The sequence below is a fragment of the Mus pahari genome, chromosome 21 (genome assembly GCF_900095145.1).
Source record: "Mus pahari chromosome 21, PAHARI_EIJ_v1.1, whole genome shotgun sequence".
In the NCBI taxonomy this organism is placed as follows: domain Eukaryota; kingdom Metazoa; phylum Chordata; class Mammalia; order Rodentia; family Muridae; genus Mus; species Mus pahari.
The window spans coordinates 21626829-21645559 of NC_034610.1; the positions used below are offsets into that span (position 1 = coordinate 21626829).

General features: G+C 51.0%; 1 protein-coding gene across 1 annotated transcript in view; it reads left to right on the plus strand.

The window, feature by feature from the left end:
- The window catches only part of Ergic1 (endoplasmic reticulum-golgi intermediate compartment 1), a 94702-nt gene that overhangs the window by 51418 nt on the left and 24553 nt on the right, over positions 1–18731 (plus strand). The window contains exons 3-5 of the mRNA XM_021221830.1: positions 863–935; positions 10712–10806; positions 14586–14710. Coding sequence (XP_021077489.1) covers positions 863–935; positions 10712–10806; positions 14586–14710 — 293 coding nt within the window. The remainder of the gene's footprint in view (positions 1–862; positions 936–10711; positions 10807–14585; positions 14711–18731) is intronic.

Genomic DNA, 18731 nt, shown 5'->3' on the forward strand with positions numbered 1-18731 from the left:
ATAAATAGTAGCTGCTCAGAAATGATTGTCCTTCCTTCCCTGAAGACAGACAGGAAGTTAGATAGGTGGCAGGCAGAGATGGGCATGGGTGCAGATGCTTTTCTGCTGCTATCTACAGACCTGTGTCACAGCAGTGCTGCTGTTAGTTCAAAAGAGCAGAAATAGAAATGGAAACCCATTCCAGTCTGCAGCACACCTCAGCTTGTCCTGGTGCCGCACTCGCTGTCCCTGTCAAGAGTGCGTGTTGACCAGGAGCAATGGCCCTCTGCCACTGGCCAGCAGCAGGACGGGACTGTGCCTGTCAGTAACCTGGGAAGAGAGTCCAAACTGCCCTATGGCTTCTGGTGAGGGAGTCTGCTCTTACCCTGTTGTAAAGCTGACAACTCCCAAGATGAACACTGGCTACAGACAGAGGGCCAGACCTGTGGCAAGCTGTGCGAAGCTCAGTCTTTGGTTCACTAATGTGAAAGAGAAGTCGGATGGTCCCATGGTGTCTCCCAGATGTTAAGTGTGGGTTTGGGATTCTAGCATGCATGGCATTCAAGCACCTTGTCCACCAGCATGCAGTCCTCTTCCAGGGCGACCTCTGCATTAAAGGGATCTTGAGGAGCTGAGCAGGGCCCATTGCCTGTGTGAGGAGGCCAGTGGCCACTTTCTGGGGAGTCACACTGAGGCCATAAGTAGGAAGGGGCTCACAGTAAGGCAGTGAATGGGGGGCCTGACAATCTCTGCAAAGGCCCCTCACCCTGTGTGTATGCCGGGGCCTCTAAGCGCTTCCCTCCAGGGTAGCAGGAGGGGCAGTGGGGACTGGCCTCCCGGGTGGAGCATCCTGCACCCCTAACGCGGTCTGTGTTTCCCACAGTCTCCATCTGCTGCTGCCTCTTCATCCTCTTCCTCTTCCTGTCAGAGCTCACCGGATTCATCACAACAGAAGTGTAAGTCATTTTTCTCTGGGGCAACTGTCTTGCTGGGGTCCAGATGAGAAGAGGGGGTGATTTGGAAAGGGATGGAAGCCTTGCAACCGGCTTGCTTCTATTTCCAAGCACGTGACATCATAAAAGGGCTTTGAGCTCAGAGCCAAACTGAGCCTCACTCTGTGAATGCCATTCACATTCCTTTGGGCCTGGGGTGCCCAGGTTCACAGACAGAGCAGAGTCACACACACACATCGCCACTGACCCTGAGTTTGGCCAGTGGGTTTCCCATGAGTCCTTTGATGTTGTAGCTGGAAGGTGCTCAGACAGCCCAGGTAGATTCCTCACAGAGGGCAAGGTGGTTTTCCTGAAAGCCCCTCTTGTTTCTCAGGCCCACGTTCAGGAGTCAGTATGAGTTTCCCAGCATCTGATACCACAGTCATCCATCCCTATTCCAGAATTAGTTGTCATCCACAGCCTGGTAGCCCTCCTGTGTTGGCTCCTGACCTCGTGCTTCAAAGCCTCCTTGTAGCTGGGTTTACAGTTTGTGGAACTGTCACGGGGCTGGGCCCTGGCACCCCCTTCTCTCCTGCCCAGCCTTGGAATTTTCTCTTTCTACTCATGGAATGTCTTGGTTTCCTTTGCTTCCTTCTCAGCCATGAGGCAATAGGAAGCTAAAAACAGGCGTCATGGCTGCAGCTGGATCTTATTACCTTTGTCACCAAACAGCCCCCGTTTTATGGGGAAACTGAGGTTATGTGAGGTAGCAGTACTTGCCCACAGTGATCATGTGAGGTGGCTCCTGAGTTCTAAGAAGCTGGGTTCACCTCATCTTAGCTCACAGCTGGATGTAGCTGCCCACCGGTCGCTGATGTGGGAGCATCTGCCCCACTGTCACTCTGACACTGGTTTTAACCCAGGGAGTTTCATGGGCCTGTGGAGAGAGCATCAGATAAGACATTAGAAGACTAGCCGGGCGTGGTGGCGCACGCCTTTAGTCCCAGCACTCGGGAGGCAGAGGCAGGCGGATTTCTGAGTTCGAGGCCAGCCTGGTTTACAGAGTGAATTCCAGGACAGCCAGGGCTATACAGAGAAACCCTGTCTCGAAAAACAAAAACAAGACAAAAGAAAAGACGTTAGAAGACCCAGAATCAGGGTACTACTTTGCTGTGTTACCCTGGCAAGTTCCCAAACCTCCCTGAGTCAAAGAAGTGAGAGTAGATCAGACTCCAACTTCACTTCCAGCTCTGGAAAAGCTTCGTCTGCTTTCCATGGTAACAGACCGTGTAGGGATCATCAGAAGTCCCCCACAGTCCCCAACCGGTGACTGACCATGGGGAGCATCTTCTCTGTGTCCCAGGGCTTTGGGCTTTGGCCGTGTGCTCCTAAAGCTGCTCTCTCACTACAGTGCATCTGTGTCTGCTGGCTGTAGATACAAGCAGAATACACTGCAGTTATTCTAACTAACTACAGTTATCCTTGGGAATTCGTTTCCTGGACCCTCACCTCAGAGGTCCCAATATTTCAGTACAGTAGAAGATTTGCATAAATATACATGTCTACATAAAGCTACATATAATCCTATTATGTACATTTTTTCTTTTTTCTGTAGAGATTTATTTGTTTTTATTTTATGCGTATGAATGCTTATCTGCATGTATTTCTGTGCACTATGTGCATACACGGTGCCTTCAGAGACTAGAAGAGGGTATCGACTCCCTCAGAACTGGAGATACAGGGGGTGGTGAGGCTCCATGGGGTACTGGGAGGTGAATCTGGGTTCTCTGCTAGTGCAGCCAGTGCTCTTAACCGCTGAGTCATCTCATCTCTCCAGCCTTTTGGTTTTGTGGTCTTACTGTGTAGCCCAGGCTGTCCTCCTGAGCACTGAAATCACACACAGTTGGATGTCACCACTCACAGTCCTCCTATCTACTTCAAACTGTCTTCATGTAACTTGAACATCTAATATAAGTCATTGCAGTACCACAGGGGAGTAGTGGGAGGTGCTCTGAGGACAGTGTTGTGAGGTGGAGTGAGATAGTGAGGCCGGGAGAGGGAGGACACAGGATGGGCCTGGCGCTTTCTCAAGATTGAACAGGATGGCCTGGCTAAAGAGTACTTAGCCCAAGGCCTGTGGACGTTGTCACCTGACAGACTGTCTCTTGGTGCCTCTGTGTTTCCCCCATAACACTTGAGGAAGCCTTAGTCAGCTCAACCCAGTGAAGGTGTGCCTTCAGCACTGAAGCATGGCCACATCAAGTGACTTGATGTCAGAGCTTGGGCCTGCAAAGGCTCTGTCGCAGACTGGGCCACTCAAGCAAGCCCAGACAGTAGACTGCCCACTGTTTACCTAGGGCAGGGCTGTCTGTGTACAGTGTGTTCCCCACGGCACCCCTCCCATGCAGAGACTTCCTCTTTCTACCTCCTGGATGCTGTGGTCCCAGGAGGAAGGAAAAGGGCTGAAGAGGCTCAAACCAGGCCCGATGGCTACTCGTTGCTGTTGGTGGGAGCCTAATGCCTCTCCTTCTTGTGCTTCGTTACCGTGGTACTGGCTTGTCAGGGGTCCAGGCAGGCACAAGACTTAACACTACAGCCTGGAAATGTTTGCTTTGCCCCATTGGACCCCTTCCTCTATGGAGGCAGCCCTGCCTGGGAAGCATATAGGCTAGGGGAAAACTCAAGGGGAGTTCATTCTCTTTCGGGAGACCACGGATCCTGTCTGATGACTTTGCTCCCACAGAGGGTCAGAGGATTTCCCTCTTGCCATGAGGATGTTCATAACTCAAGGAAACGAGGTCATGGTGAAGCCCTGGCCCATGGCTGCCAGTGACGTGAGGTCCTCATTCTGGCCCTGTAGAGTTAGAGGGAGGTGTGTTTGTTTGTGTGCTTAACTTCCAACCTAAGCTTTGGCCAGACTGGTGACAATGGGGAAAGAAGGTGCCCATATAATATAATATATTTTAATATATTTATATAATTTTATATAATATAAATATATTTAATATATTTAATATAATATCCCTTTTGGTGCTTTCTAGGTATTGTAATGCTAGTCTCACATGCCCAGGTTAGCATCTTCCAATGATTGCCTTGAAGTTTTACAAAACCTCTTGAAGTTTGTGGGGGAAACTGGGGCACCAAGAAGCTAAAAACCTGTAAGGTTCATAAAAGGGACAAGGGGGAGCAGAGTCTAAGCCCAGGACCTGTGCACATCTACAGCGTGGGCACCCTACCCCATCATCCCACCCGTGTCTCTGCAGGGCATGTTTTAAAGCCTCAAGTCATGAAAGCCACAGCTTTTGGGTAAAAGTTATTGATGGTTAGGGATAGAAGCTTCAGCAGTCCAAAGCAAATTCTTATACAAGCCTAATGACCTGAGCTGGGTCCCTGGAACCTACTCCACTCCACCGACTTGTCCCCTGACCTCCACGTGTGTACTCACACACATCATACATACATTCATTAGTGGTAGGACATTAAAATTAAACTCCAAACCTATTGACTGGGAGACGCAAGATTCCCCTGTAGAATTAGGTGGCAAACTGGAAGAGGCTGCTTCAGGAAGTCGGGGCTTGGAGGTTACCTTGAGTTGGTTCCTAAAACATCCCTGTACTGGGCCAAAATTGGGGAAACTAGGAGTTTATCCAAGAGAAGAGTGGGGGGCTCTATCCTGCCCAGCACCCCTGAACTGAATCTCAGTTGTAGCTGTTAGGACTAGACTGTCACCAAGAGTGTCCTCACCTTAGCAATGGGAGGCTTAAAGGCTCCTGGGCACAGAGCGACAGATCACCCCTGAAAGGTGGGTCTGGGGAAGGGTGAGCGTGAGCCACAGGCCCTGGTAAGGAGTCTAATGATTGCCAGGAGGAAGAGGGGTGGCTGGGCACTGGCTGTGGGGGGCATCCATCCGGTAGACAGCAGCTGTGTTCCCTGCAGAAGTCAGGGTTTAAAAGCCAAGGTTCCTGAGGCTTACTGGTCAACCTATCCGCCGCCTCAGACGCTTCCCCCCCACTCCCACCCACCAGTCACTGTGGCCTCCATGCAGCATGGAAGTTTCCATTTGACCAGATTGTTAAGCATGGAGGCCAGCAACCTTGGGCAGGAATCTGAACTATTCAAGTGCTCTTCAAAAAGCAAATAAAATTGTTTTCCATAGATGTCATCAGGCTTGCGCCTCAGCCTAGAATCTCAAGGCCTTTGTCTACATTCCACCTACATGCCCCCAGCAGTACCTCCCAAGCCTTTCATCCTCTCTCCCTACAAGGCCAGTTCTCATCTGCCTCCTCCCCATGCACTGGCTGGTGCCCCCCACCTGGAATATACCCCCATTCCTCCACCAGCACACACTCTTCCACTTCCTGGGACTTCTGAGAACCTGGCACCCACACTCTCCTGTGCACCCCACAAGTTTGTGTCCATTTCACAGAAGGTGCTCAGGAGTCCTCATTCTGGTTGGGGTTGTGACACTGTGGCTTCCTCTGGTGTGACAGAGGGAGGTTTGCAGAACAGAAAGTCATTGGACCTAGGGGACCTCTATATCCCATAGGCCCTGTACTGGCTGGCTTTGTGTCAACTTGACACAGCTGGAGTTATCACAGAGAAAGGAGCTTCAGTTGGGGAAATGCCTCCACGAGATCCAGCTGTAAGGCATTTTCTCAATTAGTGACCAAGGGGGGAGGGCCCCTTGTGGGTGGTGCCATCTCTGGACTGGTAGTCTTGGTTCTATAAGAGAGCAGGCTGAGCAAGCTAGGGGAAGCAAGCCAGTAAAGAACATCCCTCCATGGCCTCTGCATCAGCTCCTGCTTCCTGACCTGCTTGAGTTCCAGTCCTGACTTCCTTGGTGATGAACAGCAATATGGAAATGTAAGCTAAATAAACCCTTTCCTCCCCAACTTGCTTCTTGGTCATGATGTATAGGCAGGAATAGAAACCCTGACTAAGACAGGCCCTGAGGCCCTTGGGTGGTACATCTGAAGATGATAAGAAAAGACGGTGACACTTGTCTCCCTAGGGGATGCCCTGCTTTCCGGGGTTCTCTGTCCTCTCCAGACAGTGTTTTAGCACAGTAGGAAAGGCAAGACACTGAGTGCCTGGTAGCATCCTCCTCTTACTCCCCTAGGCTGTGTGGTCTCAGCCAGTTATTTGTTCTGCTCACTGAAGACAACAGTGATCCTGCCCAGCACTGCTTGGCCATGTTACAGGAGCTGCCACATGCAAAAGCCTAGCATCTTCCAGCTTTCAGTGAGGCAGAATACACGTGCAGGCAGGGCTGCGCTAGGTCTCTTTCATGCATAATGCCCTTGGCCTTCACACTGGTTTGCTTTGGATTAGGGTCCCTGATATTTTATCTCATTAAATCTTGGTGTTGATAATAAAGATCATGGCTAGAGACTGAGCATTCAGTCTGTAATGAGACTGTGTTCAAGACTCTGGTTCTGATTGGCCACCTTCGCAGCCTCATTCTTAATATATACATTGGGGGTTGCTAGGACATAGAGAGCATGACATTCTCATGTCACCTGCGCACCTCCTCTACCTGTTTCAGATCCCCCAGATAACTTAATTCTACCCCATAGTGCATACTGTGTGCATAGTTGTGGCACCGTATTGTGTAAGGAACAAGGAAAGAAGTCTGTGCATGCCCAGTACAGACTCGGTTTCTGCTTCTGAGGGGTTTTGTTTGTTTTGTTTTGTTTTGTTTTTTGAACTTCAACTGGTTGAACCCAAGGGTAGAAACCCTATAGCAGTAGAGTATCAACTGTTCTGGGAAAGCCCCTTTTTTATTTCTGGGGAAACTGAGGCTGTTGAGGACAAAGCCCGTTGTCCGAGCTTAGTCTACCAGGAGGCGCTGCAAACCCTGGCATCTTGGGCTCCCCTTAGCATTGTGTTTTCTCTGCCAAGCAGAGCCTGTGGTCAGCCCTGGAGAGAAAATGAGACATGTGCTTGCATACCACGCACACGCACACATGCACGCACACACCATGTACCCATACACATACCACGCATACACATGCGTGTACACATGCACACACACACACACACAGCCCGGCCTACAGCTTTGGCCTCTCAGTAGCCCTGAGAGGTGTGAATTCTTGCTCAGTTCCTTTTCCCCTACTGTTCCCTCACTGGCTCCCTCAGTGAGGTGTGCATGACTTACAGCAGATGCACAGGCCCAGGACTCAGTGATGAGTGAGTCTCCCCCTCACAGTATCATCTCAGCTAAGCCAGGGTATATGAGCCATGACTTCTGCTATCTAGAAGGTTCTTTTGCAACCCCTCCTCCTGCCATTCTTTAGACTTCTGTTGTCCTGGATTAATTTGCTTCTTATAAATGCCACCCAGGACTTCTCCAGTTACCCCGATGAGGAAGCTGGGGCTCAGAGGTACCTCAGCTTCTAAGTGGCAAAGGCCCACAGGCCTTCTTACCTCCTGAGTTGGCTATGGGGTGTCAGGCCAGTAAGAGTCCCTAAGCTGTAGTATACCCACAAAAATGTTCCTTTTCTTCAAGGCGAGCTGATTTTTGGCAGACTGTCGGCCTTTTAAAATCAGCTTAGCCCCAGGCAGTGGACCCGGTCAGCCTTGGCAGCCCTGCACGGGCGGCTGAGGCCACACCTGGGGTGGCAGGAAACTAGCTGGCCTGGACCATTTGCCTTGGACACAGAAGGCAGCAGTGCTGACCTCATCTGTAGGCGGTGCAGACAACTGAACCATATACATCTTACAGGCAGGGGAACAGCCAGTTCTGCCCTTACATAACCACTGGCCCAGGTTGCCACAGGCCATGCATTTATCCTCCCCTCGGGCACCTCAGCCCCTTCGTGCTGTGTGGCCCTTCAGCCCTGGCAGCTGACCACTCCAGTTCTTCTGGCTAGGAGACAGGGAGCCATGCCTGGGAGAAGCCTCCCCAGGGACGGTGAGCTCACCTGAGCCACACCTGGGATTTGCCTCACTGCTGAGGTCATCTCCCGGGATTGCCAGGGATGACCTCATCCCATAATCCCCAAGCAGTGCACAGATGTCCAGGTTTACCAGGTGGGAAAGGTGAGTGCCTGTGGAAGAGTCTCCCTGGGAAGGGGAGCCCTCTGCCTTGGCTGCTGCTCACACAGCAATTTCCTTACTGGACTGACGGTCCTTTGGAATTAAGGCTGTGGTAGACATAGGTGCTGAGAATCAGGAGGGCAGAAACAGGCCCTTGGCCCATTTGTCTTTTGCCCACTGGTTCTGTCCAATAACTACCAGTACCCTGAGCAGTACCCTTCACTCTGCACAATGAGGAGGAGAAGAGGAAGCTGGGTAGCCCTGGAAAACTTGAGCGTGAGGTTCTAGCTCAGCTGTTTTGTGCTGTGCACCCTTGGGATAGAACACGCCTCCTCTGAGCCTTGGTTTCCTGGGTGCAGAATAGGAATGAGGACTTTGCACATAAGCAGATAGGATGACACAGATGCATTTATTTGGCTTCCTTGATTGGCGGGCACCCCTCTCACCTTTTGCCTAGCTGAATGGGCTGAGTGTTCGGCAGCGTGAAGAGCAAGTATGTTTGTGGCTTTCATGTCCCCAAGTATATATTTGTGGTTCCCACAAAGTAACAAACTGTTCCTGAGCCACAGTTCTCAATAATTAAGCACTGGCTGTGTCACATCGGATGGGGCCTCAGTCAAGACAGAATTCACTTGCTGGGCCTGATCTGTTCTTTCCCAACAGGAGCCATTCCCAGGGCTCCCTGTGTGCAGGACGCAAGGGACTTAACTGATCTGAGTTATATTATTTGCTTTATAGCTTTTTGTTATTTGTTTGTTTTTTTGTTTTTCAAGACAGGGTTTCTCTGTATAGCCCTGGCTGTCCTGGAACTCACTCTGTAGACCAGGCTGGCCTCGAACTCAGAAATCCGCCTGCCTCTGCCTCCCGAGTGCTGGGATTAAAGGCGTGCGCCACCATGCCCGGCTATGTTGTTTCATTTTTAATTGGCAAAACGGGGCACAAGGTAATATTCTAATAAACTGCCAGATTACCAGCTCGTCCAGTTAGTATGTCTGTCACCTTAAACAACACACCTTACCAGCTCGTCCAGTTAGTATGTCTGTCACCTTAAACAACACACCTTACCAGCTCGTCTAGTTAGTATGTCTGTCACCTTAAACAACACATTTATGCTGTCTGAGAGACATTTAAAATCTCTTCTTGCTAATTTGAAGTACACAGTGTGTTGTTACTGCAGTCACCATACCTGTGCAGCAGGACAGCAGGACTTCTGTCATCTGTATCTCCCTCTCTATTGGCCTGCATCCCTGGTCCCCATCCATGAGTGTTCAGCATAGCCCAGCCCAACACTTCTCAGTTGAGCAGCCTTTGAGGCTAGGTCTAGAGATGGGTGTCCTCCTCCCCATGGGGAATTATCTAGGCAGCTAGCCTCTAAATCCAGCCCCTCTCCCTCCTTACTGCCTCTGCTTTATCCTCAAGGGCCCCTGGCTTAGTGAGGAAGGGAAGAACCGGAAACATCCACTTCCACGCCTCTTGTGGCCCATCCCTGTGTATGCCATCAGCATGCCATACCTCTTCCCAGCAGCCATGGGTTCTGAACCACTGTGGACACCTACAATCTGGTGTCTTTGACACACGGCGGCTCCTCCAGGTCTCAAGCCTACTGAGACACAAGCTTTCTACATTCAGTGTCATGTACACCACCAGAACATGGCTGGCTGAAATAGGTCACACTTCATTGGCTCTTACACTGCATCTGCCGTGACCCTTTGCAGACCATGAGCCTATACCCTCCCTACTTCAGGCCTTGGCACATGCTGTCGGGGCCTCCCTCCCCTGCTGACTCCGTGCTTTTTTAGCATCTTGGAGACTCGAAGGCCTCTTTGTGCCATTTACCTAGGAGGTGAGTGAGGTCCGGTTCTGCCTGTGACCTTGATCAAAACAGAGACTAGATCTGGCTTGATGCCATTTCTTGAACCTGACAGGACTGAGATGCCTCCAAACTGCTGAGTGGATTATGTGTTGCTACTGTCCCTGGATGTGAAGTGGTGTGGCTGTCTGTGGCCACCTGCCCTGTAACTCTAGTGATAGAATAACGATCTCATTGCTTGCTCCTGCAGCCTAAGGTTGTGCTATCCATATGCCACATGGAACATGACAGATGTGGTCACATGAAGGATGGGAATGGCTAGGTTAGCTTGACAGGCCAGATAGAACCACAGGGTCCTGTGTGAGGGTGCAGGAGGGAGAGGAGGGAAAGTACTGTGTACACACATGGTAAGCTTTAGTTAAGCCTTTGGCTTTGTGTCACTCGATTACAGCAGCCCTAGGAATCCAGTACAGGCGCCTGGTCCTGTAGGAGACCTGGACATCACCCCTGTGACTTTATAAGGAGGAGCTCCAAAAGCACAGGCAGTGGGTGCTCTGTGCCTGTTGGTGCTGGGCCATGAGCTGTACAGGACTCTGTGTCTCATTTTACTGTTCAGCAGTATTATTCCCATTCAGCTGATGGGTTTCTAGAGGTGACCATAGGAAGTACTGGAGCCAGGATTTGAACTTGAATCTGGACAAATGTCCTTACCAGACCCATCCTTCTTCCTGAGTAACTGCTCTTCCTCCTGGTGAAGCTGAATTGGAGGGTGGCTTTGAATCTGGAACCCTACCTCCTGGGACCTAGACATGTGTACGCTGTTGTACCCACATGAGTATCTGGATCACTGAGTACTGGCCACCAAGCAAGGTGGCCCCTGGCTATCTATCCCCTATGGGCAGAGTTGGTGTCTCCTTCTCAGTCTAGATTGCTGTACTTGTCTGTCCCTCAGGGTGAATGAGCTCTACGTCGATGACCCAGACAAGGACAGCGGAGGCAAAATTGATGTCAGTCTCAACATCAGTTTACCCAATTTGCACTGTGAATGTGAGTATTCTAATAGACCTCTGTTTCAGCTAGCCAGCCTGTGGGTGATCTGTGTGCAGATATGCTGAGCCATCTGGGGTGAGCATACATATATGTATATACACACATATACACATATACATACACATACATACACATACATATCTGCAAACCACACAGAGCCTATGGCAGCCCCCACTTTTTTTTTTATAATATAATTAATCATGTACCTGGAGGTTTTCTGGAATCAAAGATGCCTCCTATACCTCTGCAGAGCAACCACATTGATGCAGGTGGCACAGGGTGGTGGAGTCTCTCTGGTTCGTTAAGCCTAAGGTCCTTGAGCAAGTGGCTTATGGAGAGGAAGATACTTTAAGGGAGAGAGAGATGGGACTTGATCAGGCAAGAGGATGAGCCCAGATGTATGTGTAGCTGAGGTCTGGTCTGAGGCTGACCTCCCCGCAGGAAACTCGGGAATGTGGCAACACCATAAAGCTGCCTCTCTGGCAACAGTGGGGCCAGGACTATTATTATTATCCCCATCGGTGGCTGTTCCTATGGGAGTTACATGACCTCTCAAACAGTTACAGTGAGATGCCAGTCGTGGAAGCCCCAGCCCTTATAGCCCAGAGCTGCAAAAGCCAGTGGGCTCAGTGAGAGGGTTCCCTGGCATCTTCCTTTTTAACTATAAATTTCTTCATTTGCTGTTTTAATCAAAAATAGAATTATTTCTATAAAACCAAACACAGCAAAAATCTGATTTGGAGGCAGATCCTGCCTCCTTTGCTCCAGTGCTTCTTGGCTACAGTTGTCTGTCTCTCCTTTAGCATGGTAGACTTAGTAACCGTTACCAGAGTTTCTAATGGGATGGTACCTAGCTTACCGGTTATTGTCTCCCGCTGTGAAGGTTTGGGACATCCTCAGCCCCACTAGGTCTGCAGCCTAACGTAGCCTCGTTAGCTCCCTCCCTTCCCATCCCAGGACGTGGCTTAGGAGCACAGCCCACAGGGACAGGACAGAGACACTCAGCTCTATTCCTGCTTTTGGTGAGAGTGACATCACAGCTTTTAGCCCACACTGAGCACAGGGCCAGGGAACCTGTTGAAATAGGTCACTTTTATTTATTTTTATGTTTTCATTTTTTTCTCATTTCTTAGGAAAATAACTCATCTGGCAGCCTCTCCTTCGGGGCTGATTGTATCTCTGGAGCAAGGAAATTCTTAGTCAGGCCGGAGGACAAGACCAGCAGAGCAAGGGCTGAGGGGATGTGGCTCTAGGCTCTGGCCCAGATCCAGACAGTGTGACTTCAGACAGGAAAGGTGTCCTTGGCTGCTGACTATGCCAGTCCATGTGCTGTGGCCCCCGTGGGTCCTGCTGGTGCTGTAGGGTTGGGTCATGAACTTGCAGGAGTGCAGCACAGTGCCTTTCTTTCCCCAACCTTCAGGGTGGTGTGGCTCAGTGGCTTGCCCAGCATGCTGACTTTCAAAAATGTTATACGTAAAAATGCCTGTTGATCTTTGTACCTCTGGAAAACCCAAAGAAACAAAGAGAGGAAAACTCCTATAGTTCCACTACCCAGTGACAAGTCTGTGGACATTCTGACACCATTTGTCCCATTGGCTTCTCTCCTGTGCATTTCTGACCATGACTGAGGTCAGACTACAGGTACCCTTTCATAGCCTGCTTTTAGTCCGGGGTGGAGGGTGAGAGCCCTCGCCTGGCCCAAGCTTCCACTCCCAGCACTGTAAATGTGTTATGACAGTGGCACTCTTCTTTACGCACCAAATACAGGGGTTGTTTTCCGGGATACACTTTGAAAACACAGAACTGCAGCTCAGTGGCACTTATTTATTGTGAGTTAGATCTTCGTACAGAGGGAAATAGAGATGCATTCCTAAATGCAGGAAAGGACTCTTTTGTGTTCATTTTTTGGTGCCCTAAGCAGCCTGTGCTGGCAACGGAGGCCCTTTTTCCCTGTTAGTGTGTGCATCTGTAAACACAGACACTGTTTATGTGCACCTGCACACACAGGCACTGTCTATACCTGCAGTTTCACACTCACAGATTCAACAGCCACAGGGCAAAAACATTCAGAGGAAACAAAACAAAACAAAACATCACATCTGACCTGGCAATGTACAGACCTTTTTCTCGTACTTATTTCCTAAACAGTAAGGCTCTGGAAGTCACTGCATTACCATTTTGTTAGTGTAAAATGCCAGAGATCACCAGCATGCAGAAAGAAAGGTGTGTAGGGTCCCAGCGTTATAAGTTTCAGCCTGTGCTATATATTATGGTGGGAACAAGGAGTGGGCAGATGTTGCACTTAAGTCAAAGAAGCAAAGGAAAGAAGGCAAAGAGTAGTGATGTCACTGTCCCCTCCAAGGGTCTAGCCTAAGAACAAGAAGGACCTCCCACTAGACCCCACTCCCAAAGTTTCATCACGGCCCTGAACCACCACAGGCTGAGGTCCAAGCTTCTGTCACATAAGTTGCAGCCTGGCCTCAAGCGGAACTGTTGAGTCAGCCAGAATTACTTGTGTTTCTTTAGCTTTCTCATTACAGACCAGTGGCATCATTTGTGATGGCCGTGTCATGTGCCCTTCCACGCTGGCTGGCACATAACTTCCCTACACCCACTGAGGAACATGGCTGTTCCCATTTTTCCCTTTATGCCTGCCTGTCTTTAAAAGAGCTGTTCCTTCTCTGAAGCAAGCTTCCTTTGGTGTGCCCTTCAGGAAGCTTGACATCCCATGGTAGACAAGAGCCTCTCTTCCCTGAGTGAGGTAACCCAGTCACAAAAGAACACACACGGTATACACTCACTGATAAGTGGATATTAGCCCAGAAGTTTGGAATACCCAAGATACAACTCACAGACCACATGAAGCTCTAGAAGGAGGAAGACCACACTGTGGATACTTTGGTTCTTCTTAGAAGGGGGAACAAAATTCCGCGGGTGCAGGTACCGCCGAGGCACCTGCCATGTGCTGCAGTCAGATGCTGCGCTGAGCGCTTGCCACACCTACCACCTCTTTGATCCACACACTCTTCCACGGAAAGTTCAATGATTATCACCAAATATGTCAGAAAAACATAAACGGAGGCGTTGAGGGTAATGAGTACCTAAGCCACGGTCACACTGGGGAAAGGCACAGTCAGAATCCAGGTGACCAGCATAGCCAGTCCCTCTTGGCCCACAGCCTGCATTTGGCCTTGCAGGTAGCTGAGTCGTGCTGGATTCTGCGTTCTTGGCTGATCTGGCCCCTGCTCCTTCCTAGCTCTTCCTTCATCCTCTCCAGCCTCAGGCAGTGGTAGAGGGTGCTGTCACTCTGTGGGTGGTGGGACTGTTTTGGGTGCTGTGACTGTGAAGGAGTGGAACTATCTTGAGCACTGTGACTCTGAGGTGGGTGGACTGTTTGGGGGTGCTGTGTCTCTAGGGGGGATGTGGAGTAGTTTTGAGCATTGAGACTCTGAGAGGATGGAACTGTTTGGGGCACTGTGGGTCTGGTGGGGGTGGGACTGCTTGGGGCACTGTGGGTCTGGTGGGGGTGAGACTGCTTGGGGCACTGTGGGTCTGGTGGGGGTGGGACTGTTTTGGTTGCTGTGACTTTGTCGGGGAACTGTTTGGGGTACTGTGACTCTTAGCCAAGCAGCCCCTTTCTCCCCAACTGGCTGACTTCCCATGTAGCCTGGGTTTCCTGGGCATCGTGTTCATGGAGGGCAAATGGAGCTTCTGTAGAAGCGGGCTGCTCCCCACTCTACATGGGTGTTGGTGACTGCTCTCTTTGTCCCCCACAGTGGTCGGGCTTGACATCCAAGATGAGATGGGCAGACACGAAGTGGGCCACATCGACAATTCCATGAAAATCCCGCTGAATAATGGAGCTGGCTGCCGCTTCGAGGGCCAGTTCAGCATCAACAAGGTATGGAGGGAGGCACCGCCTGGGCCCTTTTCCTGCCCCCTGCCCACTCAACCCTAACAGAGTCGGCACATGACTGCTGAGAATTCTCCTGAGACTGGGTAGGCTCTGCATCCCCTGAGATTCTAGAGCCTCTGATGGTGGGTTCAGAAAGAGCTGCCCCTCGCTGGAGTGGAAATTACCGAGGGATAAGACCTGGCTTCAAGTCCTCCTCCTTGCCAGCAAGCAGTGGCCACAGGACACTGGGGTTTGTTTGCAGCTGTGATGACAGTAATGCCACAGTGGCATCCACCACATCACAAAGCCCATGGGTGTAAATGAGAGAGCACACTGTTCATTCCAGGGCTGTAATATGCACCTTGCATCAGAGTCAGATCTAGGCTCTGGTAACACAGATGAGCGCGTGAGGTCCCAAGGCAGGTGGCGATAGACAGCCAGAACACGCCCACCACTGCCTTACATCTGCTGGTCAGCCCAGTGTAGGTCGTCCCCTTGGTGGGCTACAGGGGGATGGAGGCCAAGAGCTGAAGTGGAAAGGGATATAGAGCCAGCAGGTCTCCCTACAGGAGTCAGCAGTGTGGGAAGTCACTCCCAGTGGGGACCCCCAACAGCATCACCTTGGAAGTGTCAGGAGGCAGATCCTGGGGCTCTACCTCCAGCTCCTGAAGTGCTCCCGAGACTGCATTCACCAAACTCTAAGGTGTCAAGTCTCCTAAGGAGGTGCAGAGCTGTGTTATAAACGTGGGGTCCATTGAGAGAGTACAGGTTGATCTGCAGACACCCCAAAGAATGTGCCTAAGTCCCATCTTTGTTTTTAATTAGGCTCTAACTCTTTTTTTTTTTTTTTTAATTATATGAGTATTATATGTAGGTGTCTTCAGACACACCAGAAGAGGGCATTGGATCCCATTACAGATGGTTGTGAGCCACCATGTGGTTGCTGGGATTTGAACTCAGGACCTTTGGAAGAGCAGTCAGCGCTCTTAACTGCTGAGCTCTCTCTCCAGCCCTAGGCACTAACTCTTAATTTAGCATTTCCTATTTTAGTCAATAAAAAACAACCAAATCATTGCAACACTTGTGGCTTTGCTACTGAAAACTGCTGGCATTCACACTACATTATAGTTGTAAAGAATTTCCAGGTACTGTGCACACATCCCCACTTTGAGAATGACAGCCACCAACACATGGCTAAACACTTGGGGGAAAACGCACCACTTTGATAATAGAGTCAGACAATGAAGTGGATGCTTCGGTGGGGCTGCAGGGGAAGTCCTCTACTGAAGGTATTTGAAGATTGAAGGTACGTGTCTACACGTACTCACTTCCCAGGCGTGATATGTGGTTACTCGCCTTTGAACATGCATGCTCCTGACAACTCAGGTGTCACACTACCTACCTCTTGGCAAACATGTCCTCCATTCCCTTGGGTGAGCTGTGTTGTGGCTCACAGATAGCTCTGGGTGAGCCAGAATTTGCCTTTTCAAGTCAGATCAACTTGTGGTCAAAAAGCCTGACTCAGGCCAGGGCATCTGTGGAAGAGTTATCCAGTCCTTGTGCTGTGGCCACTGTTCAGTGGGCTCTTACCTGGCTCTTAACCAAAGCATGGGAGTCAAGCAGCATTTGAGAGTTTAGGGCTAGGTCTGAACCCAGGCAGTGGGCCGCTGGGCTCTGCGCTCTGCATATGGCTACTGCTTTTTAACCTGTATATTATACAAGCTATGACTAGAGTGGCCATATTCTCCAGGCACAGCCTGGACCACTGGCCACCCAACCCTTTGCAGAATGTGGGGTCACTTCTGATATCACCCTCTTTCCTTTGTTGGGGTCTTGTGTCTCTGAAGAGTTGTCATTAAGATAGCAGTGTGACAGCCTAGTATAAGGACAAAGAGGACAGCTGTCCCTCCCATTTCCCATCGTTAGACACAGACTTGTCCCATGGTCCCTTTATCCGACCACCAGGACATGGACCGATAGCCAGATACAGAGGTTGCTGCAGGTACCCTGGCAGCCCCCAGCAGCCAGACTGGGCCTGCCCAGGAGCCTCACTAACCATGGCTGCCCCTGGAGGGAAGGCAAAGCGGGGGTGGGGTGGGGGGGCTGACTCCAGCTATATATTTTTAAAATCCATCAGAGACACTGACGTAGGTGCCTAAGTCACAGGTTCTAAAAGCGCCGCCTTCTGTTTCTCCAGCTCAGCGTGTGCTAGTGTGACTCAGACCCCTGTGGTGGATTTGGTGTGGAGTGGAGTGGATTACTGAGTCACAGCCTTGAAGGGCTGGCAGCGGGTGGCAGATACCTAGAAGCCAGCCTTCTCCACTCTCTTAACCCTGGGGACACAGACCCCAAACCCAAGGCATTCTGACCTTTGGCCTGGCCCACTGCCCAAAAAACCTGACAGGATACCTTCAGTCTCAGGAGTTATGACCCTGTCATGTAAAGGGCTTCTTTCTTCACTGCCCACTGCCTCCTCCGATGTTGGAATGGATCCCGAGGCCTTGTGTATGTGAGGCAAGATGCTCTTCCTGACGTAAGTGTCTAGCTACATCCCCACTGAGCTACACCCTAGCCCTGTGCAGATTTTGTAATGGAAATAAATCCAGGTACTACTTACACTGTGAAAGGCAGCATGAAATTGTTTTTAAAAGCAATGGCTTTTCCTCACATCCTGTTGCTGGCCCGCCTAAGGCCCTTTCTCCTGGAATACTGAACCATGCTCATCCCGTGTACCTGCGCACCTCTTGCCATTGCAAAACCTTCTGTGGTCATCATCCCCATTCTCTGATGGGAAAACTGAGGCGCAGAATGATAACTGGGCTTGAGCCCAGGTGCCAGATGTGGAGAATCACTTTTATTGGGTCCCTGAGGTAGACCACACTGATGCTGTGCTCACTTCAGAGACCTTCCTGAGTGACCACAGACTCCCTGGGATGCGTACCACTGCTGAAGCCAGCCTGATACTGGTGAAGACCCTGGCTCCAGTGCCTGAAATGGCACTGACTCCCTGAGGGATGGCTGAGGGTCCTCCCCAGCCTGAGCGTAGCCCTCAGCAAGGTGGAGAAAGCTTTGTGGGCAGGCATTCCAGGAAGAAGTGGCAGGCACAAAGACTGCAAGGCGGGACTCTGCAGGGTACTGTTCCCAGAGCTGGAGGCAGGGGGTGAGCGGAGCTGAGGGTGCTGTTGATGAGGCCAAGGGAGGTGGACTGAGTGTGACCAGTGGCCAGAATACATCACAGGAGCTCTACTGGGTCGCTCGGTTTTTCCGTTACTCTGTGAAATGCTGAGGCAATGATGAAGACGGAAAGAACTTACTTAGACCTAGAGGCTGAAAGTCCAGGATGAGGTCCTTATCACTCAGCCTCTGGTGAGGGTCTCTCAGTGGACAGTATCACAGTGGTAGACACGGGACAGAGAGGCTCCTAAAGGAAGGGTGGTGTGGTGGGACAGGAAGCAGAGAGAGGCCAGGCCCGTCTTCCTCTTTTCAAAATCAACGTAGGGCCCACAAGAATCACATCAGCCCCTTCTGAGATCGGTGTCCCTCGGTGACCTAAGGATTACCTACCCCCACCTAGGCACCACCTTGCTCATGGCCACAACCCCAACGTTGTTTAATAAACTCCCTTCAAAGAGACTGGTGCCCAGAAGCCTTGGAGAGTTTAAGGCTGAGGTGTGGCCTGATCAAAGATAGGATTTAGCACACTTTCTCTCATGGCCCTGGGGAAGGGTCTGCAGGGAGAGGCGAGGGTGCGAAGACACTGGGAGGCCCTGGGGAGGTCTGCAGGGAGAGGCGAGGGTGCAGACACTGGGAGGCCCTGGGGGAGGTCTGCAGAGAGAGGCGAGGGTGCGCAGACACTGGGAGGCCCTGGGGGAGGTCTGCAGGGAGAGGCGAGGGTGCGCAGACACTGGGAGGCCCTGGGGGAGGTCTGCAGAGAGAGGCGAGGGTGCGAAGACACTGGGAGGCCCTGGGGAGGGTGCGCAGACACTGGGAGGCCCTGGGGAGGTCTGCAGGGAGAGGCGAGGGTGCG